This window comes from Gymnoscopelus microlampas (assembly GCF_963454915.1).
Source record: "Gymnoscopelus microlampas genome assembly, chromosome: 17".
Classification (NCBI taxonomy): Eukaryota; Metazoa; Chordata; class Actinopteri; order Myctophiformes; family Myctophidae; genus Gymnoscopelus; species Gymnoscopelus microlampas.
The window spans coordinates 19,986,090-20,004,634 of record NC_139954.1 but is presented as its reverse complement, the minus strand read 5'-3'; the positions used below and the strand labels follow the sequence as shown (position 1 = coordinate 20,004,634).

The 18,545-nt window shown below is 43.6% G+C and overlaps 1 protein-coding gene across 1 annotated transcript in view; it reads right to left on the bottom strand.

Moving 5' to 3' along the window:
• Positions 1 to 18,545, bottom strand: part of myo16 (myosin XVI) — a 137,639-nt gene that overhangs the window by 102,229 nt on the left and 16,865 nt on the right. The window contains exon 2 of the mRNA XM_084085281.1: positions 2,609 to 2,878. Coding sequence (XP_083941407.1) covers positions 2,609 to 2,843 — 235 coding nt within the window. The 5' untranslated portion in view covers positions 2,844 to 2,878. The remainder of the gene's footprint in view (positions 1 to 2,608; positions 2,879 to 18,545) is intronic.

The following is an 18,545-nucleotide window of genomic DNA, read 5'->3' as shown; positions in this document are numbered from 1 at the left end:
TGCGGAAGTGGAGAGCCTCCTCGCCGACTCCACTCGACTCCACTCGCCTCCTCCAAGAAGCACATGAACAATTGGACCGCGACTACTTCCGGTTCGAAGTCGGAGTGACCGAGTGGGAGTGAGCGAGTGGCCGAGATTTTCGGTATTGGAATTTGGCTTTAAGGGGAGGGGAGTAGCATGGTGACCCGTTATGGTGGGTCAGTACAGGGAGGCCTAACAGAATTACACATGGACAGCTGGGAAAATGACAGGCAAACAGGTACACTTGTTGTGGTGCCTGGCAGTTACCTTTTTAAAAGAAATATATGACATATTATTAAATTCACAAGAAAAAGTAATATATTATATTGATATTACCATAAAACATTGTGTGTAAAGTAATTACCTATATTAGTAGTTATTGTCCCACCAGAGCACATTTTAGGATACTACATACTGTACAGTATGTAAAATAGAGATCATCAGCACATAAACTGAAGCATTTGATGACATTTTTTGTGAGAGGTTGTAAAAGATAAGATAAATGAAGTCCAGGCTGAATTTGGCCTGAATTCCCCTGTAACATGCTGTAGAACCGCAATAGGCATCGATCAATAAACAACAATATTATTCACCCTTCACTAAAATAATGATCATCTGCTCTGATCTGTGCACAGCTTTGAGTTGTAGATCTAGCGTGCTGTTTTTAGCCATGGAGAGTGACTTCTTGTTTATAGCTTGCATACCACCCATAGACTTTACCATCACGGACGCGCACATGCGTGCGTTTCATTTACGTCCCGGATACCCGGATGTCAAAATATAAATAGTATGGAAAATACGGATTTCAGAAAGAGGACTGTGTTTCAATGCAGGAAAACACCCCAGCATCATTATATAGTGGCTGAAAGAGGGGAAAAAATGCTATATATATATATATATATATATATATATAAATATTTTTTTAATTTAGGCTTCAAGTTACCTAGAATCTTTAATGTTTCGCCTTTCTTCTTGGCTTAATCACATGGAATAAAGCAAAAATAAAATCTCAAGACTGAACCATTTTTTTTTTGTTAGGCCAAGTCCAAATCTGTGATTTGTGAAACAGCGTGAAAAGGGTTTACAAAACAATGAACTCATCATGTTGTAAAATAATGCTGTTTGGGTATTATCAAATCTGTGAACTTTAATCATCCATGCTTAATCAATATAGTGGCATTATTTCCATGAAGATAAACTAATTAATTATTGGGTTTGTTCATTTACTGGTGGATTGGGTGGCAGGGAATGTAAGATTTATTTTGGAAAATGTACTTAAAATCTCAAAGCAAGTTCATGGTTTTGTGAGAAGAATTACATCTAATGCATTGCATGGCTCCGTTAACCATAAAAGCAATATTATGTAACAAATGTAGTGTATTTTCCCTCTCCCAACACTGCTCTGCCTGTTAGGTGACATGAGAAACGGGTGGTTGTGGTAAGATTAATGTCCCATAAGGGTAAAAACATTCCCTTATGTCCTGTGGGTATCTGATCCATACATCATTAAAACAATAAAATAAGTGTATGCGTGTGAGTATGGTCTTAATGGGAGCTGGTCTGCAGCCCTGCTTCTATCCAAGCCTGAGGGCAAACTGTATGATTTACTATCAGTCTGAGAAAAGCTCTCTCTCATTCTGCCATGAGGGCCAGCCACACAATCCTTAATGAAGGATTCACTCACTGGAATGAATGCTGATTAGTTGTACATGTTTGTCCAACAAACAAGTGTACATCTACACATATTAACACCAGTGCTAGATTCATTTCCATAACCTTGACCCAAATCGGAACTCTCGCCACTATAATGTATGTCCAACCTTAGACTTACGAGACAAGATATGACATTGATAGCCAGACATCTGGCCATGTGAGACTAGCTGAACCTTAACATTTAACATTAACCACCACAACCATAAAACCTTTCCATAATCAAGCCTCACGTAGCCCCTTGAAAATTAAGTACATGTATATCCTTGGTTTTTCTAACCCTTGTGAGGACATAAAAAAGAAGACGGACGTTTAGGCACGCACTTAGCTTAGCTGGGTACAGCAACTAGCTGAACCACTGTAAAGGTTACAGGTTATTATTCTGACATGCATGGCTCTTTTTTTTTACACTACTTCTGTCTGTCTACCAACTGTTACATCTGAGACTCCAGACCAGCTTTGACTCCTGTCTGTTGTGTTTACTTTTAATTTAACAATGAGACAATTCTGCAAACCAAATAGCCAGTCCTCAATTTCACCACATCCATTTGCCCCATTTGCCCTTTAAGAGAGTTACTTACTTGGAGCACACACTCTCTGCTGCACGCACAGGCACAGGCACACGCACACGCACACGCACACACAGAGAGAACAGGGAAGGAGATGGTAAGTCTTTCAGAGTGCTGTAATGCTAGCTGGCCTGTGTGAGCTGGAGCCTTGAGAGAGCAACCAAGCAATTCAGATCTTGTGATAACTCTCCGACCCACCCCCCACCACACGCACGCACATACGCACACACGCACAAACACACAAAACACACACACAAAATTGTAGACACAACATGCACCATACATACACACAGATACTGTACACAAACCTTCTTTGTCATCGTGGCGGATGATGGAGTCCTGTATGACGTCGGCCAGGCTGAAGCGAATGCGGTGCTTCTTGCGGTGGCTGAGCGGGGCGCGGGCCTTGACTCCACCCTGCTGCCGCTGCAGACTCTTCTCCCTCTCGTAGTACGCCCTGAGCTGGTCACAACGCATCCGCCTCACCAGCCTCTGTCGCTGGCCAATGGGGAGAGACTCCAGCAGGCACTGGTCTATCTCCATGTTCTGACGAAAGACGTTACATAGTTGGAAACAACCTGCAGACACAGAGACAGACAAGGAAAATGAGAGAGGTAGCAGGTGGTTAAAAAACAAATCTTGACATGCTCCTCCATATTTGTGTGTGTGTGTGTGTGTGTGTGTGTGTGTGTGTGTGTGTGTGTGTGTGCTTGAGTGCGTGCGTACGTGTGTATATATATATATATATATATACACATACTGTATATACACTGTATATACTCAGTCACTCACGGTGACAGTTCAGCACACGTTGGCACTTAAAGGAGAATTTTGGACTAAGTTTTTCTTACCTTTTCTATAACGTTATGATATCTTAGGATGAATGGTACAGTAGAAAAATGTCATAACTCAATCCCAGGTCCGCCACAGCTTAAAACGTGCACGGATAGGCCTTGCGTTAGATCGCATATTTTCATAGCTTTTTTTTTTTCTTTCTTGAGATCTGACGTTCATAGTGACAGAACACTGTAAAAGAAAAAAAAAAAAAACAGAAGTCGCGCTAGACGAGATTGAAATCTCGAGATTTCAATCTCGTCAGCGAGACTTAGGTTATTTTTTTTATTATTATTTTTTGGTTGCATAGTGTTCTGTCACTATCAGATCTCACAAAAAAAAGAAAAAAAAAAGATATTAAAATATGTGATCTAATGCAAGGCCTATCCGCACACGTTTTAAGCTGTGGCGGACCCGGGATCGAGTTATGAAATGTTTCTACTGTACCATTCATCCTAAGATATCATAACGTCATAGAAAAGGTAAGAAAAACTTAGTCCAAAATTCTCCTTTAAGCTTTGATTTGATTAATTAGTGTATTATCTTGTACTGATGGGTCACCTTGGGGTTGTCCGTTATCAACCTCTTTGCCCTTTTATCACTCCACTCAACCAGGGCAAATAAAGGTTGAGGAAGTGTGTATATACAGTACTACACCACTGGATCCATGACATAAATAATGCAATACATCCACTAAAAAGGTCTGTGTGCATGACTGCATGTAAGAGTTACAGAAAGTGACAGATTTACTTAAGCAAGAGAAACCACTGCAGACCATAGTTGTTTATTCAAACGCTGTGTGATACTGAGCTGGAAGGACAAAGCCCAGATCATAGAATACACTAGCACAGTCAGTTTCACTTCCAGGCAAAAGTGTGCGTGTGCGCGTGTGCATCAATGTGTGTGTTTGCATACTAGTGCGTCTGTTTAGCGTTTGTCATGTTTAGAGTGGAGTGTATTCGCTGTGTCTGTCAAACCCAGGGGCGTGTTGAGAAAGGCATCAGTGTGTTTTGTACGTTTGTCGTGCCCACATTCTCCTGACGCTGCATAATCTCTCTTGGTGGAACTGAGCCAACCAGAGCTCATCGCTAGGCAGCAGCCAAGCTTATTATGATCTGCCTGAGTGGTGAGCTATTGCTTCTGCAGTAACTGAAATCACCAGACAAAAGAACTAGACAAAAAAAAAGCTTAATACACAAGGTAGAATTTAGACCAAAATAAATAAATAAAATAAAACATTTGCTCAGAGCTAGGGGTTTCACTTGCCGTAGCAGCTGTATGTTCAGTAGGTAGAGTACGCTGTGTGTGTGTGTGTGTGTGTGTGTGTGTGCGCGCATGCATGTCTGCATTCTGTAATGAGCATGCGGTGTAAGACAGCAGCGATTACTTGACTAATTCAGGTCACCCACAGGAGAGGGGGAGGGAGGGGCTTTGCAGATAAATTGGGAGACTTGGAAGTGTTTTTTTTTCATCCATTCCTCTCTCCCTCCTCCGACAACATTGTATCTTTTTTTCGTTTGTTCATTAAAGTCACATATATCGGTCCTTAATTTCCCCCTCTTTCATTTGACCCTTCCTTATTTTATTTCTCCTCTCTCCGCATTTCCACTGATAAGGACACTATCCATCTCTCTCTCTCTCTCTCTCTCTCTCTCTCTCTGTCGGTGTTGGGTGTGATTCATCAGTCAGCTAGTCAGTTCTAAGCCTTATGTCTGCAGTATGGCTTTGGTGTTCTAGACTCTTTCCTATCATAACCACCACCACCCCTTTAATGTCCCTCCCTCTCCCTGTTTTCCCACAAGTGTTCCCACAAGAAGCAAGAACTTGTTCTAGTCTCTTTGTGTAAGGACGTCTCGAGAGCACCCCCTTGATCCCTTCGACAGACTCAACTGCTCTTCCGTCAAACCATGGAGAGAAAAAAAAACAGCAGACACAATGAAAGCACACACTACCTTTTCAACACAGCCTGGTAACAGATCTGTGTGGCAGATAATATGGTGTTTATGTGTCTAGTTTAAACAGTGAGTTTTCCCCATCTGCAGCGGCCAGCGTGTGCTTAGGGGCGAGATCCCTTATCTGACTGAAACACAGCTACTGTATGTGAGGCTGATGAATGAAACCCAAGCATCTGTAAGGATTTTTTTTGCATGAGATAGACATCTACACACACACACACACACACACACACACACACACACACAAACAGACACTCATTCTAACACCTGTCCTGCCCGCACAATAGGCCAGTACCATCTGGCTGGTTTGGAAATGCAAAAGGGGCTATTATTTGTGTGCGTGTCTTTCAGACAAGGCAGACCCCATTAGAATACTGCTCACTCCAGGTGGCCTCAGACACGTTTCAGTTGAGTTTGGGGCAAACTGGATGTGGGCTGAACGCGCACGCACGCACGCACTCACGCGCACACACACACACACACACACACACACACACACACACACACACACACACACACACACACACACACACACACACACACACACACACACACACACACACACACACACACACACACACACACACACACACACACACACACACACACACACACACACACACACTCCCAGCCTCTGTCTGTTGCAATTTCATTCTTGCCTTCTTAATTCCTCCTGGCTTCTCTTCTCCCACCTCTTTGCATATTTATCTTCTCCTCTCCTATCATATGCTCCTATCCTCTACCATACTTTCCTTTCCTCTCCTCCCCTCTCGTCTCGTCTCGTCTCGCCTCGTCTCGCCTCGTCTCGTCTCCTCACCTCACCTCTCCACTCCGTCCCCTTCCATGCCCTCTCCTCCGCTCTCCTCATATCCCCTCTCCTTTCATCCCCTCCCCATCCCTTCTCTTCTCCTCTCCTCTCCTCCTACTTCTCTGCTGTATGATTCAGTGTCTGGGATGCGGCAGAGCTCAGTTCAGATTAGAGAGAGCTTTAAGAGAGGCTGGTGTATGCTAAGCTGCTCCGCTCACATTCACGAGAACCAATCAGCCTGAGGCGTCAGTCTGCAGCAGCCCCCGTGCGAACCTCCAACACCCCTGGAGCAACAATGTTAATGTAGAACATGCAACTCAAACACATGCACACAATCACCCATAACCACTGTACGGGCGTGCATGCACAATACGGACATGTGTGTGCGGGCGCAATGGCGCATGCATGGCACCCACAAAGTCGAGACTATCTGGCCTGTCGGTCTCTAGAGCCAGGCAGCTGGGCGAGTGTGTCAAAGCACCTTAGAGTGGACCTGGGACACAGCCAAGGAACAATAGAGTGCTCACTGCAGGGCATCAGCCAACACTGGTACAGACAAAACTGACTGCACAAGCTTAGCTCGGGCTCCTGGAGTGTGCGTGTGAGTGTGTACGTGCGTGTGTGCGTTCGCATCTGTATAGGAATTTGTTTCAGGTAACAGCAAACAAATGCTTGGTGAATAAACATAACATTGCAGCTGTAGGCTGAGTCTTTAATAATATACAGAGGGAATACAATGACAGTGCATATGTGTGTTTATATAAATTGAGGAGGGTGTCTGAATCAATGGCAAATTGACATTTATTTTACATACTCCCAATCTGTCTTCCTTTCTCTATTTCTTTCTATGTATCATTTCATTCTAACTCTAACCCTATCACTCTATCACATGCCTCTGATCTCCTGCCATGCTGCATCCCTCCATTGTTTACTTGGTCTAGCCATCTCTTGACATTTTCCAGCTAATCCCTAATCCCTGCAGATTCAGCTTTCTTTGAACTCACATTACATTATACTCAAATGCCATAGTTCTCTTTCTTCCTCTCCTCTCTTCTACTCTCCTCATCTTACCTCTCCTCTCCTCACCTTACCTTTCCTATACCAATATCCTCTCCTCTCCTCTCCTAATATCATCACCTTACCTTTCCTCTACCAATATCCTCTCCTCTCCTAATATCCTCACCTTCCCTCCTGCAGCAGCTGCTTTATGGACAGCACAGGAGGTGCTCAAAACTGGCTTCATGGAGGAAACACTAATGTCTCATTCCTGTCTCTTCCAACGTATAAAAACACACACACACACGCACGCACGCACGCACGCACGCACGCACGCACGCACGCACGCACGCACGCACGCACGCACGCACTTAGAGACGATGTCTTTCACTCTCTATCTGTGAGGCTTGTAAATCAGCCTCTAAACATGCTGTCAGGGATCTTCCGCAACCTCGACTGGACCATAACCTCCCCCCTACTGTGCATTACTTTTTACGACAGACAGTCCCAGTGTATGGCAGGTTAATATGGACACATGGCATAAATGACACGGACTGATGGCTATTTTGCCGTCTGTGACACTGCGTCTTATGGTAACATTACCCTGCATACTGTAGGCGAGAGAACTACGGCAGCAACGACAACGTGCCGCGAACATGTCAGGCGGGACGAGATGCGCATGAATGAGACAAGGAAAGGAGGACTGGATGGGGAGTGAAGGACAAATAGAGAGAGAGAGAGAGAAAAAGACAGACAGACAGACAGACAGACAGACAGACAGACAGACAGACAGACAGAAGTTGTCTCGTCCTGTTTTCACATCTCCAGGCTGTCAGCAGGTTATTGATTGGATGTGGAATACACCAACCCAGGCTACCAGCTAATAACACGGACAGCACTGCACCAGCTTGTAAATTAGGGAGATGTGCACGGGCACACAGCACACACATTCTCGTACGCACAGTTGCACACGCAGTACATGCATGCATTCTCACATACATGCCATGCAGCCAGGACAGGGTGATGGACAGGCATTGTCTTTGTTTTGTTATCCATCCCAACAGCCCTCTCTCTCATTTGCACCTTCATTGTGGAGTATTTGTCTCTCTCCTTCCCTCTCTCTTTCCCTCCCTCCACCATCTATCCCTGACCTCGTAGTCATGCAGCATCCATCCCTCTTTGCCTCATTCAGATATGTCCATAATTCAGCAGTCAGTCTCCCTCTCTCTCTGTGTCATTCACTCGCTCCATTCTCTCCTCCCTTCCATTTTCTTTTTCACAATTCCTTCCTCAGCTTTTCTCGCTCTGTGTGTCCTCTGTGTAGGACCTCTAGGCTTCTTTCACTTTCTCCTACCTTTCCCTCTCCCTGTCAAAGTGTCAGAATGTGCTCAGACTCTCAAGGGATCGCTTTCTCTCACTCTCTCTCCCTGTCGCTACCTGCCGCATTCACCGGTCAACTTCACATATCTGCAGCAGTTCTCTGCAGCAAGCTCACACACCCACTGGCACACACACACACACACACGCACACGCATGCACACGCACACGCACACACACACACACACACACACACACACACACACACACACACACACAGTCACATGCATTCTGACAAATCCCACACCTGCTATGCTACTGTATGTAGAGTAGCTGGCCAACTTCACACTGACTATCATTCATCTACTGATAACTGTCAATCAGGTACAACAGACCTTGGCTCCATTACAACAGGAGACAGTATGCACACTCATTCAATATATGTCATGCTGAACATGCATAAGCTATTGCAGCACAGGCTCATACACCCACCGATGCCTGAAGCATGCACAGCACACACACTCACGGACACAAGCGCAGACACACACACACACACACACACACACACACACAAACACAGCCGAAGAAGAGAGATGCCAAATGATTACTTACAGCATTTGATGAAATGGTAGTGAGACATTTTCTGGCCGTGCGAGTCAGCCAGTTAGCCAGTCAGTCAGTCGGGTGGTCAGTCAGTCAGTCAGTCAGTCAGTCAGACAGTCAGTCAGACAGAGAGACAGACAGACAGACAGCAGGACAGCTACAGGTTCCAGTTAAACTAACAACGCTTCACCGCTGCTAGTAAACCGGCAGGATGCATAATTCATCTCGGTCCCCGCACGCTATGCACGCTCTTTCTGCATTATTCACCGACAACGGCGGTGGCAGCAGCTCTGGTTGCAGCCCATATGCGCACACACACACACACACACACACACACACACACACACAGGCACATGCATGCACATACATACACACACAATGCACTCCCCTCGATCAGTCACATACACACACACATACTCACACACACATACACACACACACCACACTGTCGGCAAAAGGCTGAGAGGCTGCGACGGATTCTCTCTCTCGCTCCTTGCCCACGGCGAGATAACCGTCACAAATCCTCTCCTCAGCCACGGCCGACGCACGTGCACCGCGCACGTCACTGACTGACAGCCGGCTAAGCCCTGCCCCCTGCTCAACACACCCCCACTGACGCAATGCTTTCTTGCCGGTTCCTCCTCACACACACACACACACACACACACACCTCTCCTTTCCCCTTCGCTGTCTGTCTGTCTGTCTCTCCCTCTTTAACACACAGAGAGAGATGCACTGACTCACACAGACGTAATACAACACACGTCTGTCACAGAAGGAAAGAGGAGGTGGAATTAATTGTGCCTCCTCATTCTGGAGATGAGTCAGAGAGGCAGGGAGAGAGAGAGAGCGAGCAAGCGTGTGAGTGTAGAAGGATTTGGAAAGAGAAATGGAAGGAGCTGCAGATACAGCAGGGGGAGCAAGAGAAAGAAAAATGGGAGAGAGTGAGCAAGGGAGAGGGGGGGTGATAGAGGCAGAGGCATACAATTGGTTAGGAGGGGAGAGAGCACCCAAAGACAGAGAAAGAGCAAGTGAGAGACAGACTGGAGAGAGAAAGAGAGAGAGAGAGTAGAGAGAGACAGAGAGAGAGAGAGAGAGAGAGAGAGAGAGAGAGAGAGAGAGAGATGGAGAGTATATAAACCTGCTGCAGTGCGGTTGGTTGTTGGTGTGTTGACTGGTTAAATGCTCATTCACTGATGGTATTTAACAACTTGAACCCTAAATACTTAATTAACCAGAGTCCCCCAGGGGTCTATACTAGGCCCCTTTCCTTTTTCCCTCCACACAAAATCTATCACCAAGAATTCATGAGAAAAAAAGAAAGAAAACTAGAAAAAGTGCTCCTCGGAGCACAGGTCTCCGCCAGGTCAGGTAAGCTATTGTGGCCTCCTGGTGGCGCTATAATAGGCCAATGTGAAAAGGGTGCCATTTGTTCTTAGGCCTTGCACGACAATTGGACCCTGACTGCATTCATGATTTGAGGCATTTTGTTAAAAACATTGGTTTTGCTAAATTAGACCTGCTGGTGGCACTATAACAGGCCAATGTTAAAAGGGTGGCATTTGTTCCTCAACATAGTGTGAATGTGCGTGCAAAGTTTGAGCGCAATTGGACGGTGCGTTCATGATTTGCGGAATTTTGTTCAAAACAAGGCAATAATGCAAACTTTAGATGTCAATCTTAGCCAATCAGCATGGAATATGAAAAATCAAACACATCCGTCGTGATCACATGACTATAGAGATCATGTGTACCGATTTGCGTGAAATGTGGATAAAATTGGAAGGAGTAGTATAACATAAGTCGGCCTCCTGGTGGCGCTATAAAAGGCAGATGTGAAAAATGCAGGGCAAAGGTTTTTCCTTGACCTCTAGGGAGTGTGCATACAAAGTTTTACACAGATCGGTGCAATTATAGGCAAAAACACGAATCGGCCTGTTATAGCGCCACCATGAGGCTGATTTGAAAATTTTCAAATGGTAGTTCTTCCTCGGCCTAATGGGAATGAGCGTGCAAAATTTCACAGAAATTGCATGCTGTGTTCATGATTTGAGGCATTTTGTTCAAAACTAAGCACTCCTGCAAACTTTGGCAGACATTTTTAACCAATCAGGATGGAATATGAGAAATCTGAAAGACCAGTTTCGTTTAATGACTATAGAGATACTGTGTACCGATTTGGGTGATTTTTGGACAAAATCTGTAGGAACACTGTCAAAAAATATGTTTTGCACAAATCGGCCTCCTGGTGGCGCTATAAAAGGCCCATGAGAAAAAAATGGGGTAAGGGTTCTGAATTGGCATCCAGGGAGTGTGTGTGCACAGTTTCGCTGCGATCAAGACAACGGTGCCGGAGATTAGCTGGTCACAGACGGACGGACACACACACACACACGGACGGACGGACGGAGTGGAAAACATACTCTCTCTCCATCCATGCCTTTCGGCCTGGCGGAGACAAAAACTCAAATTGTCTTTAATAACTGTCTCTCTCTCACACACACCAAGCGATAGACAGAAAGAGAGAGTGTTTATATTCAGACAGAGAAAGAAACGGGAGGTGACAGAATGTGTTTGATGGCAAGAGTTGGAGGGGGGGGGGGGAGAGAGAGAGAGAGAGAGAGAGAGAGAGAGAGAGAGAGAGAGAGAGAGAGAGAGAGAGAGAGAGAGAGAGAGAGAGAGAGAGACAGATAGAGGTAGACGGACAGAGAGAGTGACCCTGCGTTTTAACAGCGGGCAATACTGGGCGACGTCGCCCAAAAATATAATGAAAGTCTATGAGAGCCGGCGATCGGGCGATGCCGGGCGATGCCGGGCGACATCGTCCAAAAGATGGATTTTCTTTATCTTTTTGGGCGATGTCGCCCGGCATCGCCCAGAGTTGCCCGCTGTTAAAACGTACCGTCAGAGAGCACAGGAGCGTAGAATGCCTTAACAGAGTGTGCACTGTGTGACTAAAGGTGGATTTGACACACGTTGGCGAATGTGTGCCACTGTGAAAGAACAGCTCCAGGATGAAATCACAGCTTTATCTGAGATCAGTCTTCTATTATCTGTCTTCACAGTGACAGAGAGAGAGAGAGAGAGAGAGAGAGAGAGAGAGAGAGAGAGAGAGAGAGAGAGAGAGAGAGAGAGAGTGGGTGAAAGCAGAAAGGGGAAGAAAAAGGAGGATGCAAGTGAGGATGACTGAGGTGATGGTGCATGAGATTGAATGAGAGAGAGAGGCGGGCGGAGCCCAACTGAGAGGTAACAAGACGTGTGTGTGTGTGTGTGTGTGTGTGTGTGTGTGTGTGTGTGTGTGTGTGTGTGTGTGTACATGTCATTTGAGATGGATGCTTGAATAAATCCTGTCATATAAATTTACATCACAAATACAATCACCCTGCCTGTGCCTGGTGCCATAGAAATAAGAATTTAAGATGAAAGACATGTAGACGGTGGTGGAAAAAATACTCACATGTTTTACTTAAGTGAAAGTATCAATACTGCAATATAGAAATACTAAGTAAAAGTCCGGAATTCATAATTTACTTGAGTAAAAGTACAAAAGTGTTGGTATCAAGATGTACTTAAAGTACCAAAAGTAGAAAGTACTCATTATGCAGAAAAATCTTTTGAAAATAGCAGATCTACAAGCTTACAACGCGTCGCATCGCGCGCGTTGTGAGCTTGTAATTCGGCTATTTTCAAATAGCCGATGTTTAAATAGGGCGAATATATGTTTTATAATAATAAACCAAATCTATAAAGTAACTACTAACTACTACTACTAGTTTTCAAATAAATGTAGTGGAGTAAAAGTACAATATTTGCCTTTGAGATGTAGTGGAGTAGAAGTAAAGGTATTGGAAATTGGAAATACTCAAGGAAAGTACAAATAACTTAAAATTGTACTTAAGTAAATGTACTTAGTTACTTTCCACCACTGCATATAGATACTTATTTAAAGTAAAGTTGTCACACAAACACACACACACACACACACACACACACACACACACACACACACACACACACACACACACACACACACACACACACACACACACACACACACACACACACACACACACACACACACACACACACACACACGCAGTCTGTGTGTAACTCTCCAATCCTTATGCTCCAGGGTGTTACTGTTTTTAACTCTCTGCAACACACAAAGCCTCTCAGCACTGAATGTGTCAAGTAAATGTTATGCGTGTCCATGTATGGATGTCAGGACACATTAGTGGCCCCTAGAAGAGACAGACAGCAAGAATAAACACATAACATGCCACATCAGGACACGTGAAGAACACAGTGACAAATGTGATAAATGAGGTCTCAAGATCTTAGCTAGAAGGATGGTGCCACACACGCACACACGCACACGCACACACACACACAAACACCTATAATGTAATAATAATGGTTATCTCTCTATACCGTTCTTAATTAGGTCAAGCACACATCTTGAGAGGTAGAGGTAGTAAAAATATAATAGTAATGGGTCTATTCATCAATTTAACATTGGTAGAGAAAAACAATCCAATATCATATCGCAATAAAAAAAACACAGAAAATCATGGTTACAGTTTCACTGAGAGATTTTCTTCTGCACCAGGGCAGCGACATGTGAGCAACAGCGCGTAGGGCCCTGTTTGCATGTATTATTTCAGTGCATGTAAACGCGCCATTGCTCGCTGCGTACATTTGCATTTCAGGAGCCAGGCACATACAATTTTTTAGAGCTAATTTATCCATTTGTAACTCAAATCATTCAAACACACTTGAGTAAAATAAAAATCCTGAATGTGGTTCTGTACGTAAAACAACTGTAAATCCTTCATTGATATCCTCAGTGGTCAGCCGATAACTTGGACGTCACTGCAACTGAGCATTTGTCCTCTGTTCAAATCAAATGCTGAATATCCAGTGTGGCTTTTAGACACAGGAAATATTCCCAATTATATATTGAGCCCACTGGGCAAAAGGAAAGGTTTCTTGTGTTTGTATTTTTTGGAGGGGAGGGGCTATGCATTAAATATGAGATGGGATTGCATATGGATTAATTATTAATGTTATGTGATATACAATATTTACACAGATAATAATTATTTATTTTCCTAAGTCAAATTTTGGGGAGACTTTTGATAATATTTGCATTTATTTATGGGCGGCTTAATACTGATGGGCGAATAAAGACCCCAAACATGGATTTAGCTTCCGAAATCCTTCGGCATGTAATTAAAAGGCATACAGTTTCTTTCTCCCAGCACACTGAGGAGGAAAATGTAGCGATGTGGAATGCACACACCAAAATCCCTCACATGTCCCAATAGACTACTGGACTTGCCTGATTAGTGTCTTGTTAATGAGAAATTCACACACACACACACACACACACACACACACACACACACACACACACACACACACACACACACACACACACACACACACACACACACACACACACACACACACACACACACACACACACACACACACACACACACACAAATCCAATGCCTTATTATTCACTGGATTACATTTTATCTGCTTTCTCCCACCCCCCTGTGTGTCTGTCTGTCTGTCTGTCTGTCTGTCTGTCTCTCGTCCACCAGAAGTTCATTTGACCCTCATATACAGCATTTCCCAGCACCATCTACTGTATCTGTCAGTAATATCGGGCGGAAGTTAATGTCCTACGCCAAACCTCCAGTTAGTTTAGTGTCAATTAATGTGTGGAATGTGTGGAAGAAAATAATGTATAGCATTAAATTCATATCCTGACACAAGCTTGGCAGAAGCCCAAAGGGACATTCAAAAACAAACATTCCATGAGGGAGCTCTTCACCTATATTTTCACCCTTATTTGCATACAATCGGTCCTCACTAATGCTCATTATAAGATGGCACCATTTCTGTCAACACGCTCTGTGTCTCAAAGGGGGGCTTTGGACAGTTCAGAATCCTGCCTACCAATGACATATTCCATTGAGATTCCAAGCTAATAGCCTTTGTATTCCTGGAAAGTATGCTGTGAGAAACCACATGTTCTTGCATCAGTTTAAAAAAAAGAAGAAGTTTGAAATCTTGTACAGTCATTGGTAGGCAGGTTTTTGAACTGTCTACAGCCCACCAATGAGACACAGAGTGAGTAGACAGAAATATGGTGCCATCTTGTAATGAGCATTAGTGAAGACCAATTATATGAAGACAGAAGTCCTTTAACCATTCAATCCGGGAACACATCTGTCATTTTAGATTTCTTTGGCTATTCAAAAATAGCAGATATACAGCTCATAGGGCGGCACCGAGTGCCACGCTATGAGCTTGTAGATCTGCTATTTTTGAAAAATCTTGAAAATATGTGCAAATATTTGAATATACTGTATATTCTACAAATGTGTTCTAAATCCTAACCGTTTAAAAAAAAAATTGTTGCTATATCAGTGGTACTCAAACTTTTTCATGTCAAGGACCCCCAAAATGATATGTATTTGGCCACGGACTCCCATCTCAACATATTTTGTTCCAGGGACCCCCCAGAAGCAAATATTTGAGTTCAAAATGTCTTTAAAATATTCATGTTCAAAGATTTGCACAACTTTTCATGATTTTTCAAATATAGCAGAAGTTCATAGCACGGCACTCGTTGCCGCCTTATTAACTTGTTAATAATGTTTTTTTAATAGCCAAAGCATAAAATATGGATACATATGGTTACACAGACGTGTTCCCGGTTTGAACAGGTTAAGCAACATATGGATGCAATGACCAGCCTTTAAAAGGTGGGTCTGGTACATGTGACAGCCCGAGCTCACACAGTAAAACTCCCTGAGTCAAGCACTCAGGATTCTACTGCCAACTGCAACCTTCTGAAGTGAGCCACAGATTGCCTCCTTTATTTGACTACATCAGTGTGCTTCGTACTGCTGGGCTGGCACTCTGGTCATCACAACCAAATGATGTTGTCATGATGATGTTGTGGCCAGGGGGGTGTTGAGGTGATGGGAGTGAACGTGATGATGTAATTCTGCAATGGGTGACACTGCGGAACACCAGAATAAAATGTTGATTAAGTGCTGCTTCCCACCCTCCTTCCAGTGAGCATTAAGTGTATTTGAGTATGCATGTGTGTGCGTGCGTGTGCATGCCTGTGAGGAATTGGAATGTTTATGGGTAAACTGCAAATTAATTTACCTTTTTGGAATCAATAAACTTGTCTGAATCTGGTGCATTTTTGCCATGTGTTATCCTTGCTCTTGGATGAAAGCACAGCTAAAGGATTGATATTTTCGCTGGAGCTGTGATGAGCGAGAGTGAGTTTTCTTATCAAAGCACTCTCTGCCTCAAAGCACAGGGAGAAAATAAATAAATAAATAAACAAATAAATAAATAGCAGCCTCCTCCATTTGCTCTGCTCTCAGAAACCACTCTAGCAGAGCACAACCCAGAGGAAAGCATAATCCAAGTTTGAGCTCTCATCTCTGGCTCATTTGTTTCTTAAGCCATAAATGAGATAAATGTGAGGCAAAAAGGAGATTTCAGCTTATGGCTCCTGTTTCTCATCGTTTTCTCCTGAGAAATAAACTCAGTATGTCTCAGATGGAACCTCTGATGAGCCATACAGGATATCTCAAAAATGGCTTAAATGTTGCTCAATGTAGCAGCATTGTTGCATCTCAAATGTATGTTTCTCATTGTTTTCTCCTGAGAAATAGACTCAGTATGTCTCAGATGGAGCTCTGTTGAGCTATACAGGAGATATCAAAAATGGCTTAAATGTTGCTCAGTATAGCAGAATTGTTGCTTCTGAAATATAGCTCAGAGTGAGAGCTCAACATAATCTCATTTAGAGCTCTTTAATACTGAGATCGATCAAATCCCATAAGACTCAGATAGGCACCAGACCTTAATTATTCATAACATATCAAAGGTCTACCAAAGTCTGACCACTAGAAATGACTCAAAAGACTCCTTAATTTATTATTCATCATAGACAAATCATTTTGGTGATCCAATTAGCACATATCAATTATATAATAGTTAAGTCATTATAAGCATATTTATTCATATTTATGGGTGGCAGTGGCTCAGGGGTAGAGTGGCTCACTGTGGCTGGATGGTAACCACAAGGTTGCCAGTTCAAACCCGGTTTCACTGAACCTCTACAGTATATTGCTCCTGATGTGCTGGTTGGTGCATTGCTTGGTTTCCGCCGCCATCGGTGTGTGAATGGGTGAATTGATGCACAATCTATGTAAAGTGCCTTTGATAAAGGCGCTATATAAATGCACCATTTACCATTTATGTTCAAATCTAAAAAAATCCAATGTAATTGGACATTTCTCCTTTTTCCACAAGACAAAATGTCCAGTATCAGTGATTTAATTTCAGTTATTATTAACAATTTGTTAAAGCCTTCAGGATATCTCATTTGACACCAATAAGGAATTAATTCATTATTTCTGGGACTTACTATGAAATACAAATACAACAAGACCAGGAGACCTGGTTCTGCCAGACCCAGAATAAATTCCCTTTTATGCCCATGTATGGACGAAAGGGGGACAGACTTTTACGCCCATGTATGGACGAAAGGGGGACAGACCGTGTTATGCCCATGTAAGGACGAAAGGGACCGAGTTATGCCCATGTATGGACGAAAGGGGGACGGACAAAGCCTCATGTAGGCCGACCCCCTGGGTCTGGCAACAAAAACTGGGAAACCACGTGATAGATTATGAACGTTTGGGACAACGTTCATAATCCAAGAAATAGGTGACTAGTATCATAAACAACTTCCCTAGGCTCTACTAGGCCTAGGGAACCAGCTTAAAGTTGGGGTGCCTGCAACCTTATACAGGGATTTTAATTCTGACCTCAATAGCTTTGACTACAGTACATACCTGGACAAGGAAAGTGCCACAAAGTGGTGCTGTGAGGATATTATTTTTTGATTTTCGAAGCGCCTTTAACACCATACAGCCCCCCCCCCCTTCTGAAAGACAAACTGAACAGCATGCATGTTGGCCCACACAATGGCCCTCATTTATCAACGCGGTGCAGCCCAAATAATGGGCGTACGGCGAGATCACCGCACCTTTCGGCATTTATCAATATATCCTGACGTGGGCTTTATCCTACGGTAGGCTGAAATCTCACGTCTGGTCGAGACCAGTTGTTGACGTTGGCTGCACCCGTTTATTCCATCCTAGACCTGCGGAGCAAGCATTGTTTGACTGAGAGGCATCTGGACACATAATCCACTCATAAATGTATATCTACACTAATAAATAATCGCTGTGAAAATATATCATTTTATAAACTAATTTAAACAAACTTCTTTAACAGTCATTCGGTTAAGCTTGCAGATCTGTATGGCTGCATTGGCTATTTGAAAATAGCAGATCTACAAGCTCACAACAGGTCGCATCGCAACGCGTTGTGAGCTTGTAGATCTGCTATTTTCAGCACAGATCTACTTGTTTGTCACGGTACGACACTCCTAAGTTGACCTTCTATACTTTTGGAAGGCTCATAGAGTCTTAAACCTTAAGACCATACCAAAGGACAAAGTCCAAAAAAAAAAGTGCCGTAACGGGACAAACAAGACATCCATGCGTGCGTCTCAGCCAGTTCTACAACATATCCAAAAAGTGGACCCTAAGTCCTTATCGTATTCGAGATATTGAGCAAGATAGCGAAGCCGTAACCATAGCCAATTAAAGGATAATT